Below are 27,110 nucleotides of genomic sequence, written 5' to 3'. Positions count from 1 at the left end.
CTCATGTGTAAATGCTGTAGATCCATCACACTAGTACATCTGGATAATATGCATATATACTGTGTGTCACTGCACTAGCTACTGAAAAAGGCCCGATTGATTTTCATCACTGCTCACCAATAATGCAATCAGACAGGAGTTGTCTTAAATGCAACGTTGTTATTGCACGTTTTGGCTTGACAGAGGAGAGTCCCTTAGGTTAGAACAGGAACGCACCTCCCCCTCTGTCCAAAAATCGGATGTATATTAATTCATTAATTGTCCAACCTGTTAGCTGTAAAGCACAGAAAGGCGCTATTGGAAGGGTGTTACAACACAGCACCAAAATAAAACAATAAAGGGGTTAGTCACAGTATGAAGAGCAAAGAATCACGGCGCTTAAGAAAAAAACTCCAGGTTTATTGAATCTTTAAGACAGTACAGTAGATATGTTATGACCTTGCATTGGTAGCAAATAGGAGCCTCAAGAAGCAGCAGTGTTTGTAAAATGAATCTGACAAATGACTCACAAATCAAACACATACACTAGGAGAGAGGTCTTTTGACTTCCCATGCAATCACTTGACAACAATACCTGCAGATCCATCACTTCCATTTCACAATCATTAAAATGGAAATCAGCACAGTTTAAGAAGGCCATCATTTGGTCTTGGTCCATTTAGGTAAAAATGAGAAAACATTTAAAACTGCGCAAAAATAAGATCACTTAAATGAGAGAAAATGGAAGGTAGTTTTAGAAAGCAAGTCGTCAAGCTAATGCGAGACTAGTACGAAGTAGTGACTCTGTCCTGGTATGCTTGTCTGAGTTGCTAATCGTATAGGGAAGCAAGGGGGGAGTTTGTGATTCCCTTAGCGCATCGTGACAAACTCCTCAGATGAGGTGGGGTGAATGGCAATAGTCTTGTCAAAGTCTGCTTTGGTAGCGCCCATTTTGATGGCCACAGCAAAGCCCTGCAGCATCTCATCACAGCCCAGGCCCTGCATGTGCAGGCCCACCACCTGGGGAAAAGAGACAATTTAGTATCTGAAAGTCACTGCAGTTGCTAGTGTATACGAGAGTCAAAAAAAAAAAAAAAAAGGGCCTTTCAAACTCATAAAAGGTTTAGTTCCATTTAGAGACTTTAAGTGCTGTTTTCTATATTTGAATAAAGTGCTGCAAAATAAAATTTTTGGTTTTCACACTTTTCCTAAACCTGCCTCATCTACTTCTACCTCGGTAGGCCGACTTCCTACATTTCCCAGAATGACTTTCAACAACGTGCAGAGATTGGGTGTGAAGATGTCAACTTCTGCTGTGATTTATATCGCATGTGAAGGTGGAGAAAACAATAGCGGTTACATCAGAGTAAGAGCCGGAGATATATTCCTGGTTAAGAAAGAGGCAAGAGACACACCCCATAATCAAAATATGCTGCATTTTGTGGGTGAATCACATTCTGGCATCTCCTTCTGCATCTTCTGTGATGGTTTTTCTCTTTGCATAAGAGCTGAATACAGTATTGGTACCAAACAATGAGTCCAGACAGAAGATTTTTGCAAAACCCTAACATTTATTGGTGGGGTCTTATCTTGGACTCATCTAGTCTGTTTCTGGCTGAGTCCACTAAATTAAAAAAAAAAAAAAATCCATCCTACTAACAGCTCTTTTTATATATGTATGAATTTTTTCAACAGTGTTTAAGTGGTATAGAGAATGTTCTTCCTTTAATGTTTAATAATTTAAGTACGACATATACAGGAAGGTTTCAAGCAGGTTTTTCAGATCGTCATTATCCAGTCTAACCGATGGATACCTTAGGAAATAACAACCATAACACAATACGGTAGTTTTGATATATACATAATTATTTCAGTCAAAACAATTCTAAATTATTAGTTGTAGGAAATTCAAGACATTTGTGAGAAAACTAAATGTACTTTTTTTCTGATTGGTAAAGACCTAATAGTAATTTCTGTCAGACGACTCCTACCTTTTCCTCCTTGTCCACACACACCAGCTTCATGATGCACTGACTCTTCCTGGTCGTGATGGCGTGATACATTGGAGAGAAAGAGGTCTTGTAAATCTTCACATTCTCCTTTCCTCTAGCTTTAATGGCCTCCTCTGCGAAATGAAAATGGACAAATTAAGTGTCTGAACTTCTTGGAGTAAACCTTCGTCCAGAACGGAAACTCTGCGTAGTGTAAATGTAAATTGCCAACGTCGCAGGGCACGACACAGACATTGGAAAATATTGTAATTCTGAAAAAGTGCTACCCGCCGAAAGAGATCTTTTGTCGAGGGCGTACTCACCTTCTGTGAGGCCCACCGTACCGATGGGCGGGTGGCTGAACACCACGGTGGGAATACTGGAGTAGTCCAGCTTGGAGTCCTTCTTGTCCTCAAACAGTCTGTGAGCCAGCTTTCTGCCTGCAGCAATGGCAACTGTCCCGACACACAACATACATTAGCGTCCAACTCTGCGCGACAATAAATGCCCTAAGTAAAAATTTTTATCTGCCCACAAAGGATTAGAAGTTCATCTCAAACTAGAAAATCAGAGTAATGTTATTGTTGCAGTATTCTGTAACGTGAACGATTATCTCTAAGCTATAAAGCAGTGATGGATGTCTGCTCTAATACTATCTTATTTGGCTGCTGTGAATTGTAACTACAGACATTATGTATAATAGATGGTTGTCACTACATGGGGGCTGCGTCAGAGAACTCTGCTGGAAAAATTAAATATTTTTACTGATGATTTAGCAGTTCCTACTGCTTACTTTGGGAGGCCACTTAAAGAGACAGGTTACTTCATGTAATATTTTAAAGCTATAATTTCACTTTATTGGATTTCAAAGGTTGGATTTGAAGTTAAACAAGACCAGCAGTAAAGTTGTCTTTATTGGAATTTTTTGTATTTGGTCTGTTCAGGTTCAAACCAACTAAATACAAGAAAACCCAGGGCATGTAAGCAGAAAAGACGCAGACTTCAAAAGTAACTGTACAAACCAGAAACCTGACAAGATGTGTTTCTTGGACTTGCTACTGGTATGTTCTCACTCAAAACCATACCAGAATTTGACTGGGTGAGGACAAAGACCTGCATTTCTGACAATTTCAGCGCAGTTATTTGGAGCCTTTTTTTGTTTGTTTTTTAAACTTCTTCTAATAGACACTAAATAAAGATGTACCTGTTTAAATAAAAATAGCTAAAATTTTCAACTGGAGTTCAACTGAAGCAGTGTAAAAAGGCTTCCTACAAATCCTTAAATAACACTGCTTTTTCACCCCACCAATGATAGAATATATTTTTGCCATAAAAATGGCCAAATGTAGAGATATTCAACAATGACCGAAATCTTTAATAATATTTTCTGTCTCAAAAAAAAAACAAACTTCAGAATCAGTTTCAAACATCCGCACTGGCCAAGCTCGAAACATCACTATGGGTTTTACACTTGTAAAATGATTTGGGTTATTAGTGCAGCATCCTACCAGGTGTGAGAAGAGCTTTGCCACAAACATCCCCTACAGCGTAGATCCCTGGTCGACTGGTGTTCTGAAACTCGTCCACAATGATATGGCCTCCCACATCTGTATCCACACCCTGCAAACAGAGAGAAAAGCTGTTACATACTTAATGTAAATTAGCTAAAACATCCCATTTTAATCACTGAAGTGCTTGTGGCAGAGCAACAAAAGGAGCAGGGAAGTTTTGTGAGTCATTCTGACTGTGGAGGCTCAAAGTCTTTAATGTAAACCAGAATCCATAGATCAGAGAAAACCTCACTGAAAAGTGTAATAATGTTTAACCTGGTTCTGTGTCAACAAAGATCTGAAACTGGGCATGAATATCACAATGGTGTCGAGGTGTTGGTCACGACACACTCAACATCAGATCCTAACACTTTTCCTTCCTAGTTCCCGTACAATGTTGTGCGATGTTTTCTTGAAAAATTAGTGGTTCCTCACATCCTCCTTCATATTACAGGTTAGACAATAAAAGCAGAGGTCAGAATATTTGGCATTAGATAGAAAAGTCACTTCCTTTCAACTAGCTGGAGGTACCACAAATAGAAGAAAGAGGACTTTGACTGAACCCAGACTGAACTCCCCCTTTAATCCATTATTAATTTGCCTGTTAGCGCTGAGCGAACAAGTGCCAACATTTCACTTTTCAACTCTGACAAACAACATAAAGACTGTGGTTTATTTTGGCCTCTTTTCATATAAAAAAAAGTGTTAAACGGCAAAATCTTTCATCCAATATTGTGTTACTGGACGTGGTCCTTCCACGTAGTAGCCTTTATACTGCCTTGTGCAAAAGATCAATTTACGTGTGTTCAAGACAGAAATAAAGAACTGTTTCAAAATGATCTGCCGTGTTGTTATAATCTATGGGGACAATTAGGCAGCAAGGATGAGGGTGACGCAGGGAATACTGTACAGAGCCAAAAATTAACCATTTCCCTTTGCAGACAGTACGTGACGGTAACCTGAAGGTATCTGTCCGGACCGCTTTTGTTAATGGTTGCTACATGTGCTGTTGTTCTCAATCGTTTTCACCGAGCTCAGATGCTACGCGTTACATGTGCCGCGAACACCATAAGGAGACGTTTCATGAGCAGACTGTTACCATCCCCCCGATGTTCAGTCCAGAGGTGTTCGGCTGCCTGCCGATGGCCCAGAGAAGACAGTCCACCTCCTGGATGGTGCTGATCTTCTCCTCGTCGTTCTTCTTCTCTGGGTCTTTGGTGACGAGCGTCACCTCCAGACCCCTCTCAGTTTTACTCACAGACTTCACCTTAGAGTTCTTCCACAGGTCTATACCAGAGTTTTGCAGTTCTTTGGTGCAGTTACTGCTGATGAAGCTGTCAAAGTTTCTCAAAACCTACGGAGGGAATAGGAGGAGAATCACAAGTGCACGGCTGCACACGACTGAAAATCAGTCAGTTCAGTGTTCAGTTTGTGCTGTGGTTTTATGTGTTTCTTACTCCTGTCTGGCGAATAATGAGGGATGTTTTGGACCCAAGGGTGGAAAGGATGCCTGCCATCTCCACTGCAATGTAACCAGCCCCCACGATCACACTGCGCCTGTTTGGAAAACAATACTTTACTTACAGACACAAATTTTCCAGGTGGTATCGAATAAACACCAAAGAGATTATATGGTGAGCTTACTTTGGCAGAGTTTCAAGTTCAAAAAAGCCATCGCTGGTAATGCCGAGACTTGCCCCTGAAATTATTAATAAATGCAATACTTTGTATAATTTTGCAATTATATTTTTTGCAATTTTGCAAAAAAGCAGCCACTTTTGAAAAGATGAAATAAAACAAACTACTCAGGCATGATAGTGCTAAACACAAAGATGATTACCATTTCCAAGGAAAACCTAAGTACAGTATGTCTTACCTGGAACTTCTGCATCACTCAAAACAGAAGGCTGCCCTCCAGTGGCAATGAGGATGTGAGGCGCTGTGTACTTTCTTCCTCTGACCTCCACAGTGGGCTCAGGATCATTTGTGAACCTGGCACGACCTTGAATAGTTTGGATTTTAGCCTGTAAAGGAGCAGATGTCGTTATTTAGTTACTATCTTCTTGCTCCATTCAAAAATAAACTCAACAAAGTCAAATAGTTCTAGGTCCACTGAGGATGCTTAGAAACCACTTTAAAGACGTGACGTTAACCTGAAGCAAGAGAAGACATGCCCAGTCCAAGCAAAAAAAAAAAAAAGGATAGTCACTAAAATAATAAAGATGATATGAATATGAAATTACCTTATCAAGATTGTTGCGATAAACGCGATTTAGGTGACTAACATAAGCGTCCCTTTTGGCCTTAAGAGTTCTGCAAAGACAAACACAGGAGAGGTAAGAGTTTTTTTCCACCTGCATTTACTCAATAAACACACACACACACACGCACACAAAGTGAAAACAATGGCAGCCTCTCATCCCAGCAGTTCTTCTGGTTTTTCAGCAAACAAGCCTACATCTGATCATGCTGGTGCATAAATCCTTGGCCAATTTCAGCCTGGTCACAGCTACAGCGGGTTCACATACAGTGTGTTAAGCAGGGCCTGGAGAGTTTTACACTTTCAGCTTTCCTAACCAGATTTTCCTGCCTGCTCCGACGATTGAGAGCTCGCAACCACCCATTCACAGGTCTGCAGCCGTCTGTTGGAAAGATTATTCAGGCAGCCAAATATAATATAATACAATCGTACACAACGACACAGCCTCTAAAAAAGACAATATAGAGTTAAAATGAACAGCATTGCAGACACACTTTGAAAAAAATGTGAACAATAGATGCTTCATACAAGTGATATTTGTTGCCTGTTAAATTACACTAGCGTTCAGTCATACTGTTTCCGCCTCCTGTATATTTGAATTTTTTTTTTTTTTTTTTTTGGTATGTAAACACACAATCTTTAAGTGGCGGGATACATTTTTGAATTATTCCACACGGTCATACGTTAAATGACCATAAGGGTGTCATACGCTTGTATTTTGAATCCCCGACTAATGTTCCCTAACGTTGCTGGTAGCCGCTCCCACGAGACGCTTATCCTAAGCGACCACCTTGACTTAACTATGTTGTTCACAAAGATAGAGAAGTAGGCTAAAGTGAAGCAACAAAAGACACGAAACTGAGAAGTTTCGCTGTGAAATAGATACCGTTATGTTCCAGGGGAGAAACCAGCAGGTTTCGACAGAGCTCATTGTGGGTGCAAAAAAAAAAAAAAAAAAAAGTGAAAAAACCAGAAGATATTGCAACTTACTTCCAACTGAAATGAGCGTTTCCAACGTCAAAGCCATAGTCACTGTGATCATGGAGATACTCAGCATGAACTGCTGCATTCCACATAACCTGCGAAGAGAGGTAAAGGTGCTGGATCTGACATCTCGCGAATTTACATGCATATTAACAAATTATGAAGTCTCCGAGATAAACTCGGCCTGTTACAACAAGGATGGAAGGAAAACTGTACCTTCTTGGGGACACAGCCAACATTGACCTGAAAGACATTGAAAGAGAGCAAGTTAGTTCAGTGTAGGCTTGATCAAATAGCATCCGAGCTCAGGTCAAGTTGAAAAGAAGAGAAAAAAAGAAAAGGAAAGAGAAGAGAGGTCTGAACTTTTATTTGCACGGTACATTACTTAATTAATTTGAGTTGTAATGTTAAATGAACAGCTAAAAGATAAAAGAACAACCCAGAGTGAGTGTGCATCACTAAACAAACAACCACAACTATTTTTTAGGGAAAAAAAAAAAAAAAAGGATGTTCACTTATAAAGATTACTTCCTTGCTTAAAGTTCCATCATGGAGCTGGGTGGAGTGGCTCGAATTTCTATCACAATATTAATATGAATATGTAAACGTATGCAAAATTAGATGTGAACTAATCCAAACGACTGCAATAATTAACACCACCGTGTCCATGTCATAACAAAACCTCCACTAACATCAGAATTTTTTTTAAAACAATAACACAACATGACCATGTTATTGTGATACCGTACCTCTGGAAGTCAATAAATTATAATATGAACTATATCAAACTCAGCCAAAAGGGCGGATGGCCTCTTCTGCAAATAAAAATTTGCATAACTTGGATTTAATCATTGCTCAACCCCCCCCTTTTTTAAAATATGATTTGTATTTTCAAAATCAGAGTTTATCTCCTCTTTTATTGCCAAAATTGGGAAATGAATCGGGCAAACTGCCTCTGCTCTGTGCAGTGAACACGCTGTTTGACACAAACCTAGAGCAATATCTCTTCTTTTCAACTCTCCATTGGTTAGATCAGCTGAAAAGTGAATGTACTGGGTGGACACAAAAACAAGAACACCTGCAATATACAATGCGTTCCAAAACAAAAGCCCTGCTAGAGTAAAAAGAAAGAAAAAAAAAAATAAAGCTATGAAAAACCTCATCCTCATAATGCCTCAGGGTACAAACAAACCTGGGCCCGTCCAAAGCAACTGCTTCTAATATGGGTATTTTCTCCCGGTGAAGGAATTGGTGGGAGGGTAAGAGTTTAAACCAGGGTTCACCTCGTCGTCAGGTTACTTTCAACGTTTAGACGTCGTCTCCCGCTGCTTTGTACACTGGACGTTTGCTTCATTATGTCAGGGCCGGGGAGGGGTGGGTGGTGTTTAATGGCCGGGACGCTTCAAACTTCCAACAACCTCACAAATGCTTTTATTGTACAAAAGAAAACAAACAAACAAACAAACAAACAAAAACTTACAAGGAAGAGAGCTCGAGGGATTCGCAGTGAACCTGGCGACTAACGTGTGTGTGTGTGAAAGCTGCCGAGGCGACAGCAAAGTGACCGTAGTCGGGATGGATAGCAGTGTTTTGTTTTGTTTTGCTAATTTTTACTCACGCAGGTACCTCCGAGTTTGTGGCTCTCGATCACGGCGGTGGCTGCTCCGAGCTCCGACGCCCTCCGAGCCCCGGCCAGACCTCCGGACCCGCCGCCGATCACCAGGAAGTCGAAGCGGGTCGTCTCTGCCGCCGTCGGGTCTGAGGCCATGCTGCGGCGGGGGACTCCGTTCCTGCCAAAAGACCAGAAGAGTTGCTTTCCGAGGTCGAACCGAGAGGGAGCTTGCGTCCGGGATAGCTGGATTAAAACTGCCATAACCAGGAAGCTCGCGGGCGTATGTTTTCGACGCGAGGGGGAATGGGAGGGTCAAGCGAAAGCCAGTGCTGTGTCATTATGTACGGGAACAATGGTGTGTAAATCCCAGAAACAGTTTTCACAATAGTCACGGTGATCCTCACACGAGGACACAGTAGAGGGGGGCACAATAACAGGTGTAAATCAGACACACACACACACACACACACAAAATAAAAATAAACGTGCAACAATGTCATAAATACACTGTGTTACTCACCCTGGTGGTACCAGGGACACTGACACAGTAGGAAGCAGTCTGCAGGTTCTTATAAACAGCATGGTTTTTATTGGTTTTAGGGCATTTTCATCAGGTGAATCAACGGCGCGCCGCCGTTTATCTCTCTGGTCACTCTCAGCCTGTGGTTTGACTTTATTACGTCAAATACAAACGCTTTAAATCACTTCCTGGGTCACTGGGTGAACTTGCGGCAACGTAGAACACATTTATACCAACTGGTGCGATGAAACCAACTCCTGTCTGTCTCTAAAACAAGTACGAATGTTGCCTTTGAAAACTTAATGAGAAAACTACACCGAGGAGTTTAAATTCAGTATTGTAATGGTGGAAGTTGTCGTGCTCGATGGTCGTGTGTATCGTAGATGCCCGATCAAAGTTTTACGTACTTTTTGTATCAGATTTCGAATTTAGCGTAAACGGTCCCAGGATGTACGAGAGATTTTGCGTTGTATTTGTTCAAGAATAGCACTTACGATGCGCCCAGTCCGCCACCTGTCAAGAAAAACAAAATAAAACTAATCTTAAACTTCCGGTCACAACTTTCAAAATTATACTTCACTCCCATAACAGCATGTACCACAACATTGTTTTGTGGCATACAACACCCTTGAACAAAATCAATAATGGTGTTTAAGTATATATTATCGGTGAATTAAGAGAATACAACGTTTTGGGGTAGTTTTATTTTTGTCCCACGCTCTTATTTTTAAGGCAGGAGCAGCTCTTTTCCGGAATCATTGTAACTAGCTACAGATGGCTAACGCTAAGCTAACATGAAAGCAGCTCGGTTGACAAGCGTCAGTATCACGTCCAAAGAAGGGATTTTAAACAATTTATTCACTCGAAAAACATACAACGGATCTTAAGACATTCTTACACACCAGTCCAAGCAGGTATGTTTGTGGGATTTTACTCTGGTGCAAACATAAACAGTTGAAATGCGGGGCGTCGTCTTTGCGACCCCACCAGTTGTGGTCAGGTAGGGCCTTTTCCTTGTGTTCAATGGAGGACAGCGGCAGGAAAATGTAAATAGAGATGACTGCATGTAGTTCAGTTAACCGCTTTGTGTCTTTTGATATGCTTACAACCTGCGAAGTGGTGAGGAAACTGCTGCGGGCGCAGAAAATGCTGCATGAGCTGTGTGTGAGGGGGGAGGGGCTTTATGGGCCTTGTCTTCATGTGAGCACTGTGCCCTGTAAGGTTCATTCACAGACTTGACTCTTAAAGCGTTTTTTTTTTTTTCCTTTTTTTCCCTCTCATTTCTTGTTCACAGGAGGCAGACGCCTCATTTGTCAGTTAACGGTTTCATCGGCCTTCGCTTCCCTGACGAATAAACGCCGGACGTCAGGTGGAGATGGATGTTTACTTCACTGTGTAATTGCAGCGTTTGAATTTTTTGGGACCCTGCTGCCAGATGACCAGTAGACCGCACTGCTCAACATGAAACCTGTCAGCTATCAGAGCATGCCATCAACTGTGAACGGTGGACAGCAGAATTTGGCCTTGGATCGTGTGTTAAGCACCTCAAATGTGATGTATTGTGAGAAATGTGGATTCGCTTCCACAGACGCTGCAGTGTTTAAGAAGCACACGATCGAGCACATGGGGACAAGGTTTTACTGTTTCTATTGCAACAATGTCTCGTTCAGTGAGGCAGAGTTAAATGCACACCTGAAGCAACACACTGCAAAATACCCATTCAAATGTCCTCACTGTGGACAGGGCTATATGAGGAGGCTGTGCCTTGTGAAGCACATTGAGCGTCTGCATAGTAAAAGCATCAGTCAAGGACCCGCTAAGCCTGGCATGACTAAAACTCCTCACGTGCCTGTCTCCAGTGCCTTACCAAGTTTGCCCCTCGCTGATCCATTATCACTTCGACCGGCTGTTCGGGTGACAGTACCCACCCCGAGTGCACCTGCAGTCAGACTGGGTAAAGATGAGCAGAGAGGGAAAACACTGGACACAAATGTATCGAATGCCACCAATGGAAATACAGAACTTTTGTCCCCTTTAAATGGACTCATTCAGCACAACAGGGCTTTAACCGTTTCTCTTCCCGAGGAAGTAACGATCCCTGCTGGCTGCTTGGTTGAACTTGTTGAGGTGAAAACTGTTAACGGGACAAAGGAGCTAAAACTGAGGCTCGTCTCTCAACAAGAGAACAAATCTGTGATAAAAGACACAAGGACCACGATCCCCCAAAACACTACAATGGGAAAGCCATTATCATCCACATTAAATCATCAGACTTCCACACTGAAGTCTGTGAGTATGGGGATGTGCACAGTTAACAGGAAACAGTGCGAAACAAAGACAGTGAATGTGGAGCGGCCTGCTGTTGTCCCAGTCAGTATTTCAAAAAACCTTCCAAATCAAGTAGGCAAGGAAAAGAGTGGATTCAAAAGAACATCACAAGAAATAATCAACCTGGAGTGTAACACAGTCATCCCAAACAAAGTTCCCAAAAGTATCCTCAATCCTGCAAGAGAAGGAAATAGTGGGATCAGAGTTACACAAAGAGAACCCGCAAATCTTAATGTAGCTCCTCCCACTGTTATCTCCACCAGGGTTGCCAACAGGTTGATTAGCACCCTGCATTCAGACAACATGGGAACAGGTATTTCTCAGAGAGCAGTGGAAGAGAGGAAGAATTTAATTCCAGAGCATTCCAAGAGTATCCCACCCCGGAGAGCAAGTGACACAAAAAGCATTCCTCGAGATGTGTCGCTGGCTGTGAAGCTGGAACCGGGGGAGATCCGCCTCAGGAACAGCACTGCTTCAAAAATAATGAAAGAGGCAGTGGGCTTGAACCAGCAAAGTCTGAAATCAGCTTCCCTTTCCTTGAGTGTTCCCTTAGCTGCAGCTGCCCAGATGAGACCTCCGGCGATTTTAGCATGTAAAGATAACGTTGTTGCAAATCAGTCTTTTCCAACACACACGACTCTAAATGAGCCCTCATCAGACAAAACCCCTGTGCTTTCTAATCGTTCAAATTCAAAGATATCAGCTTGGACCCAGGAAGTCAGATCCAGTGAGAGAGCAGGAGAAGGAGACATGCCAGAACCAGAGGGTTTTCCCATCATTTCCTCTGTGTTTTCATTAAGTCAACAACCAGAGGAAGTCCAAGGCTCCATTCAGCCGCTGGTAATGGCTCTGCGTGGCATAGTGATGGATAAAAGTAACAGTTCTGGCAGTACACCTCAAGATCACATCAAGATAACAGACAGCAAAGAGCAGGTGAAGGAGACGCCGACATTGGGGTACTGTGCTCAGGTGGCCACAAAAGATGGATCCTTCATCTGCGAACCTTTATTGACAAAGCAGACCAGTGACTCTGTAAAAGTAGAGGAGCATGATAAGGGTATCCAGCACCCCTCTGCACTGACCGACAACCATATACATGTCAAGAAGGAAAAAAATAGCACTACACCAACAGATACTAATAAATGCAGTCACACTCCCACTTCAAAATCTTCAACAGATCAGGGATCTGTTTCTAAAATTGCCGCGCACGTAGACACATCTGTGGCTCCAGATCCTCTACAACAAATGGTGAAAAATGAGCACGACATCTCCTCGAAGTTCCTCACTGTCTCCCTGAAAAGGGTACAGTTAGGCGTGTGGAAAAAAAGCAAGAAAGGACTGAAACTTAGAATATCCAAATATAAGACTGATTTACCTATGGACAGTGTAACTGATTGTGCAGTTATTTACCCAATGCCGCTGAAAGTGGACCAATTGGTGAAACGCCCAGGCCCGAACCAGCCTGTAGTGGTACTCAATCACCCAAAGCCCCGGGCCCCCATACAGGGAGCGAGAGCAGACACTGTTGCTGACACAGGAGCCTCTGAGGTGGTTCCAAAGTGCCAAATCTTAAAAATGAGGCTGAGCAAAGTGATGGGGCAGAAGTATGAGGTGATGGGATGCACTGTTAGAGTCTTTCCATGAATTTATCGGACAATGTATCAGTGGAAAGAAGTGTAGGTTCATGAAGAAATAACTAGTATTACAATGGGAAGATGCCAACTTCAAAAACTGAGAAAATATTAAGGCGATTATTTTCTTTTGTGAGCATAAGATTTATCAATGAACATTATATGTTTGTCTATGTAGGCATGGGATATGGTTTATTCAAGTGCAATGCAGTTTTGACTGCTTTGGGCCATGGTATATGGACCATCTGCTGTAGTAGACTTCAATCGGTAATACACAGATGTTAAGAAACTGTTACAGAAGTTTGAGAAACCAGTAGATCTGTCAGAGTTAAGGCATTAACGCATGTTGTTTTATTTAAAATTATATCCTCTTTATTTATTTTTCGTTTACATCAGTAATGTTTCATGGTTAATCTGGCCCCTTTAAGATGCAACCTCAAGTTGCTGCAATATGTGCAGCACGCCTGAGATTATCAAAGAGGCATTCAGAGTAAAAACAGTGCCATTTACAATATAAACAAAGCCATGAATTTAGACAATTTCAATGATGGAAAAATCAGTGGGTGGTATTAAGTAATGATCAAATGTCTGTGATGATTTTGTGTAATCTTGTGGGCAGAGTATCACATGCAACACACAAAAAATATACAGTGATTAAGGTCTTATTCAAGTATTATTCCCCGTTTTTCTGTTGTTAATTTTCAATTTAACAGAACAGGCTAAGGCAAGGAAAACAGAAAGTCCCTATACAGTAGTCATATATCAGCGTAAGATAACATATACAGACATAGAGCATTTACAAGCCTGTAAAATGTTTTGCTTCTTTGACATTCCCCCTTTTTTTTCATTTGTTGTGTTGATAGTTAGTTGTAAAGTCACTTATGCAGCATCCGAATTTAAAAGTTCCATCCAAAAAGTCAACATTTCAATCCTGATAACTTTGTAACTGGTCAACAACTGGCGCACATTCATTTCAAAGGCTTCTCCAAATTTGGCCCGAGAAAGTGGCTTTCCTGAAGATCACAGTCAGTGTTTTATGTGCACCAATCAGTATCCCTGTGCAGATTCCAGGTTGGTCACTTGTTTGGTGATGCATTCAGGTACTCTTTGCAGACTCTTATATTTGTAGTATACGTGACCATGTATTACATGACCATGTCCACGTTCTCACTGTGCCTGTGTGGGTTTCCTCCAGGGTCTCCAGCTTCCCCCCACAGTCCTAAAGACATGCAGGTTAGGTTATTTGGTGACTCTAAATTGCATGTAGGTGGTGAATGTGAGGCCCACCACCACCACCACCACCACCACCACTAGGCCAGGAGATCCTTGAATGGCCCGTTAGTTTTGGTTTCTGTGAGGCTAGAGCTAGTAGTCTAATAGTCCCCAATACAGATGAATGAGAAAGGTGAGCTTATTAATGGCTAATTTCTGTTTAAAACTCTGCCAGAAGGCTTAAAAGGCAAAAGTAAAGTCTTGAAGAATTGTTAATTTTTTTTATGAATTTTTGTTTCATGTTAACCTGACATTGACTATTACTATACACTTTATTTTATTTTATTTTTTTACTACATTAGGTGTGTGTCTTTATGGACCTGAATGTGTAATTAATCGCAGATTTTTGTGATTATTTGACCTACTGTCCTAGAAAACATTTTTTCTAGGACTATAAACAAGTATCCATTGTGCTATTCAGTTTGCTTTGTATCCACAATAAAGAAAAAGCTGAGGATCCTTAGACAGTGATACAAAATGGAATAGCCCACGCTGGTTTATTACTGTAACAGAAAGAAAGCCATTTACTTGTATTTTGTTTAAAATTATTATTTTATTTTTCCACCATGTAGATATTTAGTGACTGTTGTGATTCTTGGGCGTTCAAAACCTGTTCAAACCTGTTGTATATTTTTCAAAAACCATCAAAAGGACATAAGCAATCTTCTGTCCTGATACTTTGCAGATCTGTTTCTCGTCCCAACGACAGCATTATAACACCTGTGTGTTCTTGTTTATAATGTAATCATGATGTATGAGGTGCTAGACCTATGATTAAATTTATAGGTTATGGTTGCCCATAGTTTTTATTGTGTATAAACTTTTCGGTCACCCACAGATTTTATTGTGTATATACCTATGAATATAAAACGTTATGACTGGTGTTCATACTCAGTAGGGAATGGCTAACATTCCACTGCCTCTTCTGCAACGCAGTTACTGTATGTTGTGCTTTTCTTTTCTTACATTGCAGTGTCCGAAGCTGTGTTTGTTATATATAATTATTTTAAAGGTGTTTTACAGGTTTTTTTTTTTTTTTTTAAATATTACTTTGCCTTTCGTTCACTCTTCATTTGTGTGAGAATTACTCATGTTCCAGTTAAAACTGTTTTTGGTTTTACTACATTTAAAGTGATTATCATCATCGTGTTTTCATGCTTTTATAAAAACAATTGTGTAACACTTACTTTTTCATTTAAAACAAAGTAAATATGATCACAATTTATATGGCTTTATCTATTTTGTTCAACATAACTGCATCACATACACCCAAAAATAAATAAATATAAATATATATATATATATATAAAAACACAGTTTACACAACAGACACTCTGAATTGTCATAGAAGGAAATAGTTATAATAATAAGTCTGGGTTTGTTCTGTTCAAGTGTCTCAATAAACTGTGACAGTGAGCCAGTATGTACAAAACGCGGACCCGGAAACCAATGTAGCTAGGAGGAATTCAGCCATCATTCATTAATTTTAATTATTTACAACTTTGTTTTTTCCTAATGTGACACAACAAAAAATGTCACCAGGGAAGAACGGCTATTATCTTTGTCATTAGATTGGAAAGACAATCAGGCTCCAGTATTTGCATATCACCTAATTAATAGATTGTTAAAATTAACAGACAAAAATGTCCTTAATTTTCATATAGGTTATATCATGGTCAATAAATTCTTGTTTCAGACTGGCAGGAGGTTGTTAGGACTGTATGGCAAGCAGTGGTGGAAGAAGTAGTACTACCACACTGTAGAAATTCTCTGTAACAAGGTTCAAAACACACTTAAGGTACCAAAATTAAAAATGCTCACCATGCAAAACGTTCCTTTTCAAAAAGAAAGAAAATACTGGATGTCAATTATTGATGCATTAATGTTTTAGCATCAGTTTAATGTTGCAGTAGGTAAATATGAGGTTAATTATATTACTTTATTTCCTGCTGGGTAGCTTAATCAGTAATAATAATACATCATCATTTATTTGTTAATCGTGCTTTGGATTAATACTCTGAATCTGCATGCTAAATAAAGCCATCATATAAATGTAGTGAAGAAAAAATTACAATAGCCTTGAAATGTCGTGAACCCAAGTGTAACGTAGCAGAAAATGGAAATACTCAAAGTACAAGTAACTCAAAACTGTACTCAAGTACAGTACTTGAGTACTTCTACTTCCGTTTCATGCTCTTTGCTTCTACTTCTCCACATTGCACATTTATACTGACAGCTCTAGTTTCTAGTTGCAGATACTGTGTGTAGACATTTTAGCCCCGAAACCGACTGAACTGCCCAGCAGACGGCAATAGTTAAAAGTAACTCCACCTCGACCGGCAACGACAGATGCTTTCATTTAAATGTCGCAGCAACGAGCATCAATCACTTCCCGAAACGCTGTATTTTCTCTCTGCACAATGTTTATTTTCACTTTTGATACGTTAAGCAGACTTTTGTCGGTAATGCGTTCGTAAAATTCTGAATATCAGGCTCTGGCTTGTGTTTCGCAGCGTGGTGTTGTTACTTTCACTTAAGTAAAGGACACCTGAACAGTTGGACCACCTGCCTAAACCGGTCAACCAGTTTGTTGGCATGGCGACGGCGCCGGTTGCGGTTGCTATGTGCTAACATAGCTAAAATAACATTTAGCTAAAATAACACACTGGCGAAATAACGGACCTGCGGCGGGAATTTACCAACTACTGTATTTTTTTTTTTTCACAGGTTAGTCTAATCTCAACTCGTTGCTAATAGGGCTGTCGGTCACATCTGTGACTACATTGTGACTGTAGAGCAGCATCCGTGGTTCCCTTTATTTTGGTGTAGCCGCTTGTAGTATAGCTTCAGTGTCTGTCAGACGCTGGGTTTCTGATCATCAGTCCCACAAACAAATCCAGCACCAACATATGCAAGCCCCCTTCTGCCAGAAAGATTTAAAAAAGGAGGAGAACGTATGAATTCTGAAATTAAAATAACAATTTAGAAGTCAAAATTATTAGATACAGTAATAACACTTCTAATCACGTTGATTTACAGTACAGTAGTATCTTATAATGTTGATTCGGTGAGTCCTAATCTTGATTTAGTAGCCTAAATCTTACAATTTTGACATGGTTGGATTAACCTGTTAAGGGGTCCGTGGGCCCCCACTGATTCCCCCCACCTAGGAACATCTGAATGTGTCCCATGCAGCCAGACCTCCTGTGCTGAGACATTGCTTAATATGTCTTAGTTTGTGGTAATTTGATTAAACACAACTCAATTTAGGAATATGCTCTTGTGAGGACAATATAAACTAAAATAATAAATGTCTTGAAAGTAGAGCTTGACGAAGGGCTCCTCCTCAAAACGGAGCCAGATAATTGGCTATTAACAAAGACACACAGAAAGTGAGTCTGCTGTTTTCTCTGTTTCATTATTGTAAACTGATTATATTTTGCTTTTTGTCTCTCGGTCCAACAAAAAATGCAATATGAAGCTGTCACCTTGTGCTCCAAGAAACTGTGATCACTCTTTTCTGACATTTTATGGTCTTAAAGATTAATTAAAACTGACCAACAGATTAATTGATAATAAAAAAAAAGTTAGTTGCAGCCCTAGATGAAATACATTTTTTTTATTGACACAAGCAAACACTTTCACAATTTGTCTACACTTTTTCCTAACATGCTCATGATGAACTTTAATCGATGTTTTGGGTTACGTAGCCACATAACCAGATGTGATTAATCAGATGGGATTCAACAGATTATCTTTGCTGGAATGGTGCATGTGTTATTGCAGGAGGAGGTCAACATCCCTCTTTGTTACTGGACATGTCAGCACACAGTTTTCTGGGTATTTGTTTCCAGGTATATTTCTCCCACTGATGAATGTTATTGGGAATATGGTGTGAAACTTGATGATGTCTGCCACAGAGTCAAACATCTGAGGAGAAATAAGATGTTAGCTATAGTAAATATAATTGCTGGAGAGAGCGCTTGTTGAGTTAGCTTTATGAATTTGTCCACTCACATCCTTTGATTGTTGTCTTGTTCCCAGGGCGTACTTGCAGGTGCTCTCGATGAACTGAATTTTTACATTGTAAACCTTCTTCTCATGATACACAACCAGTACCAATGGCTCGCTGTTGGTGTAAATGGAGCAGTCTCGTACCAAAAATGCCCCATCCTAATGTCAGTAATTACAAAAAGAAGCGTTTAGAGGCGTTGTTTGACATTTTGGGAAATACACTTCCCCTTTTTCTTGCTGAGAGCTAGTCTCTTTTCGCCCGACCAAGAAATTGTTCGTCACATAACGCTTTAAAAAACCACAACCTGTAATTTGGCTTTGTGTGGGTTTAACAAACAATATATATTCTGTATCTGGTCGATACAGATATAGACATGGAAGTGGTAATGATATTCTCATCGAACTTTCAGCAAGAAAGTGAATAAGCAAAAAAATGTCAAATTTGTTCCTTAAGCTTCAGACATAGTTAGATTAATTTTAAATGAATTTCATGTCCACATACCTTGTTCACCAGGTGTAAGGCGTGCTCAGCATCTGCTCGATTACAAGCCCCAACATACCAGTCTTCTTCACAATAGGTCTGCCAGTAGAGTTCAGCGATCAGTGATTTCACAGCTTTAATCAAATTTCATTATTTGACAGAATATTTTTATGCAGTAGCACTGAGTTTACCTGTTGAGGCTTTTCCTTTGGAACAAAGTCATGTTGGTCAAAGTCTTCTTTGGTTTGAGGCCACTCATGGTGATGACGTTTGGATGGCACCCTTTCTTTAAGTAGATGTGAATGTTGACTTATTTAATCAATAGCTGTATAATGACACTGGTGATCTGTATCATTACTTACCTAGATTTTGTTGTGACCTAAATAAAGGAAGAAAGAGCAAATGTTAATCACACATGGTGTAACATGACATAACTGTCCTGAAAATCCTGAGAACTCAAAGTCTCACCTTATTTCTATACTATGAGTTTCCAAATCCAAAGAATGTCTGTGATTGGTATGGGGCGCTGACAAACTTTCCACATTCTGTAGGCCTAAAAACACAATCCGCATTTTTACTGCTGCCAAGATGTTTTTCACCAAGATGTTACATTCACAGTTAAATTAGCTCTTACCTATGGCATGTGAGAATTCTGCCTGTTAAAAGTTAAGAAAAGACAGTTAGATTAAAACAATATGACAAGACAATTAAGGAGGTTACAAGTTTAACTGTGTAGAATAAAATGTATTAAATTAGCATGGCTCAAAGCGCTGATTGACTACATTATTTCAGGGTTACAGGTGAACACACTATTACGAGACATGGTGTAGGGAGTAAAAAATAAATGACGTAGACAGAATAAATAAAAATAAGTGGCCCATACAGAAGTGAGTCAACAATAAAATGAAAGAAAAATCTGTCACATTCCCAATATTTTCTTGGCTATGATGGAAATAAATCTTCATGTTTTATTACTTACTTTTTTTCCCTTCTCTTGTCCACTGAAATGAAAAAACATAAATAAAATCACAATATGCTTTATCAAAGAGAGCCCTCAGGCCTTTGTGTAATTATAATACTAACCAGCAGATGGTGTTACTGCTTCACAGTACAAACTGTAAACTTAGAGGGCCTCCTTTAGCTTTCTACCATTCACATAGGCCACATAGGGTCGTGGTCAGCCATAGCAGTATAAAACAACCACAGTTTAGTCACTCACTGGTTAAGTGATAGTCTCTTTACTTGCTTCCTGTCTTGCCACAGATTAGCCTGAATGGGAGAATAAAAACGGCACTCACTCGCTCCTGCTGGGTTTGTGTAGAGTCCATCCAGGCACGCGATTCACTAACTCCAGGGTAGACGGTGGAGGAGATGGAGAGCACCTGGAAGAACACAGACTTCGGCCATAAATCCAGTCAAGACCCACCAATGAATGACTTGAATAGCAGTTGAGTATATTACCTGTGTGAGCGCTGACAAAGAAGAGAGAAAAGTCATCACCTATTTAATGCTGGAGTTGCAATCTGCACAATTTATACACACCAAAACAGGCAACAGTACACAAGGTTGCATATGGCACAGGTGTTTACCTGGTCTCCTGGCGGTACAAGCGTGGACCTCTTATCTGTAAAAGTAACATGTTAATATCTGGGATGCTACTGTTTTCAGACAGATCAGGCGCTTTCAGTTAATTCTGCTCATTTGCGTTACCGAATCTGGTCTTTGTTCTGCCAGGTTTCAGATCTCTGTTTACAGCAGGCCCTGTGATTTAAAAACAGAATGCAGAAAAGTAACTGTATTTCGTACATTTACTGAAGTATGATACTGAGGTACAATTTTAAGGTTCTGGTACTCGGTCTCAGAGGGAAATGTTATATTGGTAAACGACAAGGCCGTTGTTACAGGTTACTTTGATTACAGTAGTTATTTATTTATTTATTTGCATTCACAAACACATTTTACACATTAGAAAAAGAGGTTTAGAGATTTTTTAAAATTGACTTGAGACAATCAGTTGAAGTATTATATGCTATATGCTAAATCTATCAAGGTCAGACATTGTAACACTGTTGGTAAAAAAAAAACCTTGAATTAGCCATTTTGGTCATAATAATTGTAGACACTCATTTAAATTCATAGTCTAACTTATAATTTTTTTTTTCATTGATGTATTACTTCTTTTTCTTAAAGCTGGGTCTGCTAGTTTCTGACACTAGCATATCAAAATTTACAGCTACCAGCATATCATGGCTTATAACTTGTTGTGGCTAACATGTTAGCAAGCACCTGCCTACTTTCAAATCAGGCAGACACATAGTAACATAAGTAATCCTTTGTAATAGTGTTTCTGGCCAGCTGACGAATGTTAAACCCCACTATTCACCTGCCCTGTAGCTCTTGTTTCATCTCCAAGAGCAACTGAGACAACTATCTGGGCTTTTAGCTGCTATTGAGAGAGGCTGGACTGTGTTCACTAGCCAGTTGCTAACTCAACAGTCTGCCTCTTGTAGTGTACAGGGGATCAGAGCTGTTTTGCAGAAAACAACCTTACACTGCCAAGGTTGAAAAGACTGAGCCATGCAGTAAATGTACTGTAAAACCAATACAATGGGCTAAGGAGGCTAAAATCTCTGCAGAGGTGCCTAAGGACTCTTGGTGTTTTCAGCATGGCCGGTCCACGTTCCACAGAGCTGTTTGATTTAATGTTAAATCTTGAATAATGCCCTACGTAACTTTTGCTGAGAAGCAGCCTGTGGCCAAGAAGAGAAAAGTCATAAAAGTCAGTGAAATGACTCCGTAATGTCTGTTACACAGCAATATCTGTCTAAAGTTTGCTAATGTTAGCTAATGTTAGCCACCATACGCTACTGGTACCGGGCCAAGTAAGGCTGTGGCAACAAAACCCCTGAGTGTACTGAATTAAGCAACTTTGTGTTGTATGGCTTATGTATTTAATGTGTCTAATGTATGAGGAAGAATGTTTTATTTGTTTTTTCAAAAGTTGCATAGTAGATTTGAGCACCTCCTCCACAGCTACTTCCACAGAATGTCTAATGGAAAGTTTTGTCACTTTACCTATAGTATGTTGGATTTCTCTGGGTGGACATCTAGGGAGGATGTTGGAGTTACCCTGATAATAATAATAATAATGATAATAATAATAATAAAGTTAATTTATATATATCAGAACCATAGCTTCACAAGGATGAAATGAAAGAGGAAAAAAAACCATAAATGTTACATCTGAATTTAACGCATAAACCTACTGGCATACACATACACTGCAAATACATGAATGATGTTATGTAAAAGACTTACAGTAAAAAAAATATACATCATCAGAAGTGCTATGAAAGAGAAAAAGCGATTTAAAAGAGGTTATTTAAAAGCTTTCTGATAAAAATATGTTTAAAGAAGTTAGTGATTTTACTGAAGGTATTGATGGAGTGCAGGGTCGAACACAGCACATGAAGTATGAGCAGTCATTTATAGTGGTTCGGTTGTTATAGTACATTTATTTAAAGAAAACAAAACAGAAACCTTACCCTGGAGAGTGAAGAAAGGCTCTGAGCTGATAATGACCTTGGAAGATCCCTGTCTTGAAAGCAAAAGAAACCGTGATTGCCACACTTTCATCAGTGACAGCAAAGATAGTAGTTTCAGTGTTAGTTGACAGTTTAACACCCTTTGAGTTTGTATCATTCTTATTGTTGCCAGTCCCAGCAGTGCACGGCAGCAGCAGACTGTATTGATTACAGAGGGAGAACACTTCAAGTGTGAACAAATTTAAAAGCCACATTCAGTATAAAGTTGTAGACGTGCAGCTGCGAGGCCCCTGGCTGTGGGCTACATCCATGGAGGAGAGTAAAGGGAATCTATTCACACTACATGCTTCGCTCTCCCCCTCCGGCTCCTGGATAATTGTAATCTCCCGCAGTCTGACTCAGCCAACAGATGGCTCTGGAGACCCACTGGCAGATCATGCTCACTCAGCATGAGCCCTCTGTCTCAGATCCACACTGCTTTCATTTTCATCACAATCTGTGGACGAGCTGATTTTTTTTTTTTTTAAATTTATTTATTTATTTATGTTTTGCCTGGACTTCATTCAGCTTCATTCTAATTATGTTCACCAGAGCTTTTCTGAGTAGAGACGTGAAACAACACTCTCATTGTGTCCACTAGAGTGCAAACCCTTCTTTAATTTGAAGTTTGGACAAGTTTGTGACTCACAGTTAGCTCCTATAGGTTATTTTAGTCTATTCATGGACTATTTTTGAATTTGATGTGGTAAATTTTTTATACATCAAGGGCAGACAGAAATAATGAGAGTTAGCCGGGGTGTGACAGTGTTCATTACATTACCTCAAAGGTCAGACTCACACAAATTAACGGAATTACTTCTTTAAGTTTCTCATCCCACTGAGCAACCGAGGTGGCGATTTTGCAGTTTACTGTTGTTCGCTTAGCTTCGCTGTCAACCAGCATATCAGTTACAGTATGTACTAAAACATAAAAATACTGCTCAAATCTAAATAATCTAATGATGCTAAAGAACTGAACAACTGAACCTCCACTGACTTAAGCAAGAATAATTATGTTTAGTTGCATAATTTTTATGTGCAGCCTGAATACAAAATAATTCTTATTATTACTGCCTTTTCTAAATGCTCTTTTAAAAGTCAGTGTAAATTTATGTTAGAGTAACAAAAACTCATTAAACCACCAAGAAAAAAAATTAAAACTAAACTTAAATGGGACTTAAATGAAACTAAATTTAATAACCAATCATGAAAACTTGTGAAATAGGAAAGACAGACTAGATGAGCTAATGAAAAATGGGCATCAGTGTTTTCTTCTCTACCTGCATACTCTCTTTCTTCGTTTAAGGGCCTTGCAGGAAGTATGCACACATTCAGCACTTCCTCCTGGTCATTCACCACGTCGTAATCAGACTCCATGACGCTGTTGTAGTTACCACATCTTTGATTTCTGTTTCTGCCTGCTGTGTTGCGATCCTGTTGACAGAAAAATTGCAGCTTCTTCATGTTGGAAATATTAAGCGAACAATAGACAACCTTCATAGACCTGTGACATTGTAAAAACTGCATATTTGTGCTGGCATTTATACCACACAATCCCTGTTACAGTTATTACATCACATTCATACAATGCAATATACAATCTTACTGTAAGAAATCTTAGGCTCTTTTAACACTGAGTTCTTTGAAATTAATAGCAAAGCAGGGAAGGGTGTCACTAAGATTTATGACAAAAAGGGCGGCTTTTGATAATAATCTCATTCTGCATTCATTGATTTATTGGAAAAATGTACTAATCTGCTCTAAAACAAGGAAATCAGTAACGGCTGCAATCTCTTTTGAATCTTGCTCTTTACATAACCCAATATAGAGTAATATATTCTGAGTAGACATCTGGCTGTAGATTCTCTATGCTTATACAACACAGATAAGCACAGGGAGCTATCGTGAGGTACTGCAACATAACCTGGTGGACTCTCAGGTATTTTGTTTTTAAAGCTTCACTCCTCACAGTCACACAGACACCAAGATGCACACATTTATAGTCAGCCATAGAAAAAGGTGACGGTGTGCGACAGTGTTAAAAGTGTTAAAAAACAAACATGTTCTATTTCTGTCAATTAGTTTGACTGTGTTTGGTGCTTTTTTGCGCCTGTGGCAAAGCTGGAAAAATGGGTGAGATTTGGATGAATACGTTATCAGTGGGTGCATCAGTCATGGCCAGCTTCTCTCATTTAATTTAAAAGCTAAGTGGAAATAACGTTTATGTCCGGCAGGTGCACTGTAACCATCAGGCATGTATGCAACACCCAACCTGAATATTCCGCCACAGGAAGGAAATCTTCCTTTTTCCGACGCCCAATTTGTATGATGTCCACATGTAATGAAAATGTAATGAAGAGACAATAATTTATATGATAAACACATGCTTGGCTGTGTATGTGAACAATTTTTTCATATTTATCCAGTTATGTAACTGAAGCTCTATTTAATTATTCAGAGAAATGTGTTGGAAAAAATAATTTTGCAAAAGATGGTTGGAGAAGATTATGTCAATGGAACCTTATAAAGCGAAGTTTGAGATTCTGACTTTGTGAAACAAAAATGCAGTAGCTGCCTTAATCATCTCTAATTGGCTACGAGAAATGAATCACTAAATAGACAATCTGACAACTGAGAGAAATGTTTAGCATTTCATTTTGCAGTTACATGTTGATTTTTTAGTGTCATTCTCATTATGTAATACTGAATATCTGCGGAATTATGAATGTGAATATGCTGGAGCTTTTGAAGAGGCTTTAATTTGAGTTCATTTACATTCCTCTTTAATTCCATCAGAGGGCTGTCATCACTCGCCAGCAAGTACCATAATTTTAGTGCATCAACACACACATTAGTGTGTCAGTTAACAATACAATCGCAGCATGGCTCAGCCTTATACCCACACTGGATCAAATTCTTGTAAAGGCTTTTAAATGCATATTTCATCTCTAAATTTAGAGAGTGCAGATGAAACAGGCGCACCCTCACTCTTCAGATGCCTCGAATCAACCAAAAGGAAAGGTTTTCATATGCATCCCGCAAGCAGATATATTGCAGATATATTGACGGCACTCTTAGGAACCCTAGTCTTACTAGCATTACTACATTTATCTCTTTAAATGTTTACTTCTAGTGTGCATGTGACTTTTATCCTTATTAAAGAAGTAGAGACTTACAAAGACATAGCACTAAAAGGCTTTATGTGATTTTGAAGAGTCACTGTGGGGGTCCCCAAAGCTAGAAAAATACTATCAGAGAAAACACTTTACACCACATGTCACTGCTCTGTGCCGCATTCCTGACAAGCACTGTGAGCTTTTCAAAGATTTTCAAAAGCACATCATAAAACCATCTGCACGTAATGCAGGGTTTCTCAAAAAGACAGTGCACCTAGCAGTTTTTCTGCAGATTAAAGATGCTTCATTACTGTCAAATATTTCCCTGTCAGAGCTGAGAGTACTCTAAAGTAAACTGTGCACGTAACATTCGTAACCACAATATGGCGTTTATGTGGACGTTTCACCTCTAGCAGTTGTAGTAGCAGCTCATACAAATAAAATTAACTAACACTCTCAGGTTTGTGACTATAGCTCTCCCTCACAGAACGTTAACATGTATGATGAGAGATGAATTTGAGAGATGATCAGTGTATAAATTCATAAGGAGGAAATGAATTCAGTAAATAACATCAAAGTCTTATTTCAGAGTTTAACTTTAAAAGGAATATTAACGCAACCAAAAACAACTATTGTACATTATAGTATAAATGCTGAGAAGAATCCTTGTCTGCACTGTGTTGTTCTTGCTATGCACTAACAATGATAGAGCAGAACCTCACTCTTTACTCATTTCTGTGCTAAAAGGTAATTATCAGTGGGCTGCAAACTCCCAAAGTTTCCCCTGGGAACATTCATGCGAAACCAGCAGGGAAACGCTGTGGACACGGCTGCCATAACTCACCATTATCGCAGCGGACTCATGGCTGCTCCCTCTCTCTGCGGCTAACAAGGGGGTGAAACAAAAATGAAAAACATCATTAGTTTGGTGTTATGCTAAAGACCGTGGCCTTCCAACAGAGTTTGTCTTTCGGCCTTTTCTTCCTCAACAGTTACACAAGCAGAAGAATGAGGTCTATACATACAACTACACAGAGCTGTTTGTTTTTACATTTTAAACCGTCAGTGGGAAGAAACTATATGTGAGTTTGCTGTGAAACACATTTTTAAAATGCTGACAGATTTATTATTTCATTAGTTACATAAGCACCTGCGTTGTGAAAAGATGCTTCTGGTGCAGACAGAGCAACAGATGTTGCCTAAACATCATAAGCATATGAATTAAATAATGAGATATATTTGGTTAATCAACAACATCCCTCTGAGCCTCCGGGATTAGTTAGTCATTCTAAGGGGATTAAATTTATGTCTTTATATTAGGTATTGCTTCTCAGTAAAATCTGAATTTAGGTTAACACTACTGCTGCCATTATGCCTACCTAACTTAAATCATTTAACTTCATATGAAGATTTTTGTTTTACAACTTTGGATAAAATTAATTTTGATAACACTTTATTTTACAGATCTGCTATTTCCTAACCATTTCTTGAAAGTTTCCTGGAAAGAAACATGTATTTTTGTGCTGATTACAGGAAAAATAGATGCAAAGTTCTGAGTCTGTTATTTTAGTTAGTTCAGTTAGTTGTATCGAGAATCGCTCCATTTAAACCCAAAAGAACGTTTATTACTCGTTCATTTATTATTGGAAACTTTATCCTTCATTTATGCTGCGGTGTACAATATGTTTGTTTGTAGCCATATTTCACATTTTGTACTGGTGATTCCAGTGTCGTTCGTAATTGTAATGCTGCATTCATCCAAAAAACAAAACAAAACAAAATAAAACA

General features: G+C 39.4%; 3 protein-coding genes across 6 annotated transcripts; 1 reads left to right on the top strand and 2 right to left on the bottom strand.

Annotated features, from left to right (window-relative positions):
- Window positions 1-378: 378 nt before the first annotated feature.
- gsr (glutathione reductase) lies at window positions 379-9,371 on the bottom strand. Of its 3 annotated transcripts, XM_040119384.1 has the most exons (13): window positions 8,897-9,371; window positions 8,383-8,554; window positions 6,981-7,007; window positions 6,771-6,859; window positions 5,764-5,833; window positions 5,397-5,544; window positions 5,165-5,219; window positions 4,978-5,077; window positions 4,620-4,874; window positions 3,479-3,590; window positions 2,294-2,425; window positions 1,971-2,104; window positions 850-999 (listed from the first exon to the last, which is right to left on the bottom strand). In XM_040119384.1, the coding sequence occupies exons 1-13, from the start codon at window positions 8,956-8,958 to the stop codon at window positions 850-852; spliced, it is 1,506 nt and encodes a 501-aa protein (XP_039975318.1). In that variant the 5' UTR covers window positions 8,959-9,371. The 3 variants fall into 3 exon arrangements, with proteins under 3 accessions (XP_039975317.1, XP_039975318.1, XP_039975319.1); XM_040119383.1 differs by lacking the exon at window positions 8,897-9,371 and having other exon boundaries at window positions 379-999; window positions 8,383-8,637; XM_040119385.1 differs by lacking the exon at window positions 8,897-9,371 and having other exon boundaries at window positions 8,391-8,471.
- On the top strand, window positions 9,326-15,144 carry LOC120785062. Its single transcript, XM_040119381.1, has 2 exons — window positions 9,326-9,810; window positions 10,191-15,144. The coding sequence occupies exon 2, from the start codon at window positions 10,358-10,360 to the stop codon at window positions 12,866-12,868; it is 2,511 nt and encodes an 836-aa protein (XP_039975315.1). The 5' UTR covers window positions 9,326-9,810; window positions 10,191-10,357; the 3' UTR covers window positions 12,869-15,144.
- A 2,613-nt stretch (window positions 15,145-17,757) lies between these two features.
- LOC120785064 (cytokine-dependent hematopoietic cell linker) lies at window positions 17,758-24,043 on the bottom strand. 2 transcript variants are annotated; one of them, XM_040119387.1, is made up of 16 exons: window positions 23,487-23,593; window positions 22,168-22,216; window positions 21,941-21,969; window positions 21,698-21,752; window positions 20,333-20,383; window positions 20,212-20,246; window positions 20,084-20,094; window positions 19,921-20,004; window positions 19,602-19,623; window positions 19,257-19,278; window positions 19,091-19,175; window positions 18,985-19,001; window positions 18,814-18,908; window positions 18,644-18,721; window positions 18,145-18,300; window positions 17,758-18,057 (listed from the first exon to the last, which is right to left on the bottom strand). In XM_040119387.1, exons 1-16 carry the CDS (start codon window positions 23,490-23,492, stop codon window positions 17,905-17,907), a joined length of 948 nt encoding a protein of 315 aa, XP_039975321.1. In that variant the 5' UTR covers window positions 23,493-23,593; the 3' UTR covers window positions 17,758-17,904. The 2 variants fall into 2 exon arrangements, with proteins under 2 accessions (XP_039975321.1, XP_039975320.1); XM_040119386.1 differs by lacking the exon at window positions 21,941-21,969 and having other exon boundaries at window positions 22,168-22,220; window positions 23,487-24,043.
- Between the last annotated feature and the right edge of the window lie 3,067 nt (window positions 24,044-27,110).

Source organism: Xiphias gladius, chromosome 23 (assembly GCF_016859285.1).
Source record: "Xiphias gladius isolate SHS-SW01 ecotype Sanya breed wild chromosome 23, ASM1685928v1, whole genome shotgun sequence".
In the NCBI taxonomy this organism is placed as follows: domain Eukaryota; kingdom Metazoa; phylum Chordata; class Actinopteri; order Istiophoriformes; family Xiphiidae; genus Xiphias; species Xiphias gladius.
The sequence above is the reverse complement of the archived record's forward strand: the minus strand, read 5'-3'. Positions and strand labels throughout refer to the sequence as shown.

Excerpts from the sequence above, each read along its gene's own strand:
- LOC120785064 (XM_040119386.1), bottom strand. The coding sequence starts at position 23,733 with ATGCAGTTTTTACAATGTCACAGGTCTATGAAGGTTGTCTATTGTTCG. Across the intron at positions 21,753-22,167 it reads GCCTTTCTTCACTCTCCAGG|GGTAACTCCAACATCCTCCC; the intron begins GTAAGGTTTCTG and ends TATTATTATCAG. Across the intron at positions 18,058-18,144 it reads CAAGACAACAATCAAAGGAT|ATGTTTGACTCTGTGGCAGA; the intron begins GTGAGTGGACAA and ends ATTTCTCCTCAG.
- gsr (XM_040119383.1), bottom strand. The coding sequence starts at position 8,637 with ATGGCAGTTTTAATCCAGCTATCCCGGACGCAAGCTCCCTCTCGGTTC. Across the intron at positions 5,834-6,770 it reads AACGCTCATTTCAGTTGGAA|AACTCTTAAGGCCAAAAGGG; the intron begins GTAAGTTGCAAT and ends TTGTCTTTGCAG. Across the intron at positions 4,875-4,977 it reads TCATTATTCGCCAGACAGGA|GTTTTGAGAAACTTTGACAG; the intron begins GTAAGAAACACA and ends TTCCCTCCGTAG.
- LOC120785062 (XM_040119381.1), top strand. The coding sequence starts at position 10,358 with ATGAAACCTGTCAGCTATCAGAGCATGCCATCAACTGTGAACGGTGGA.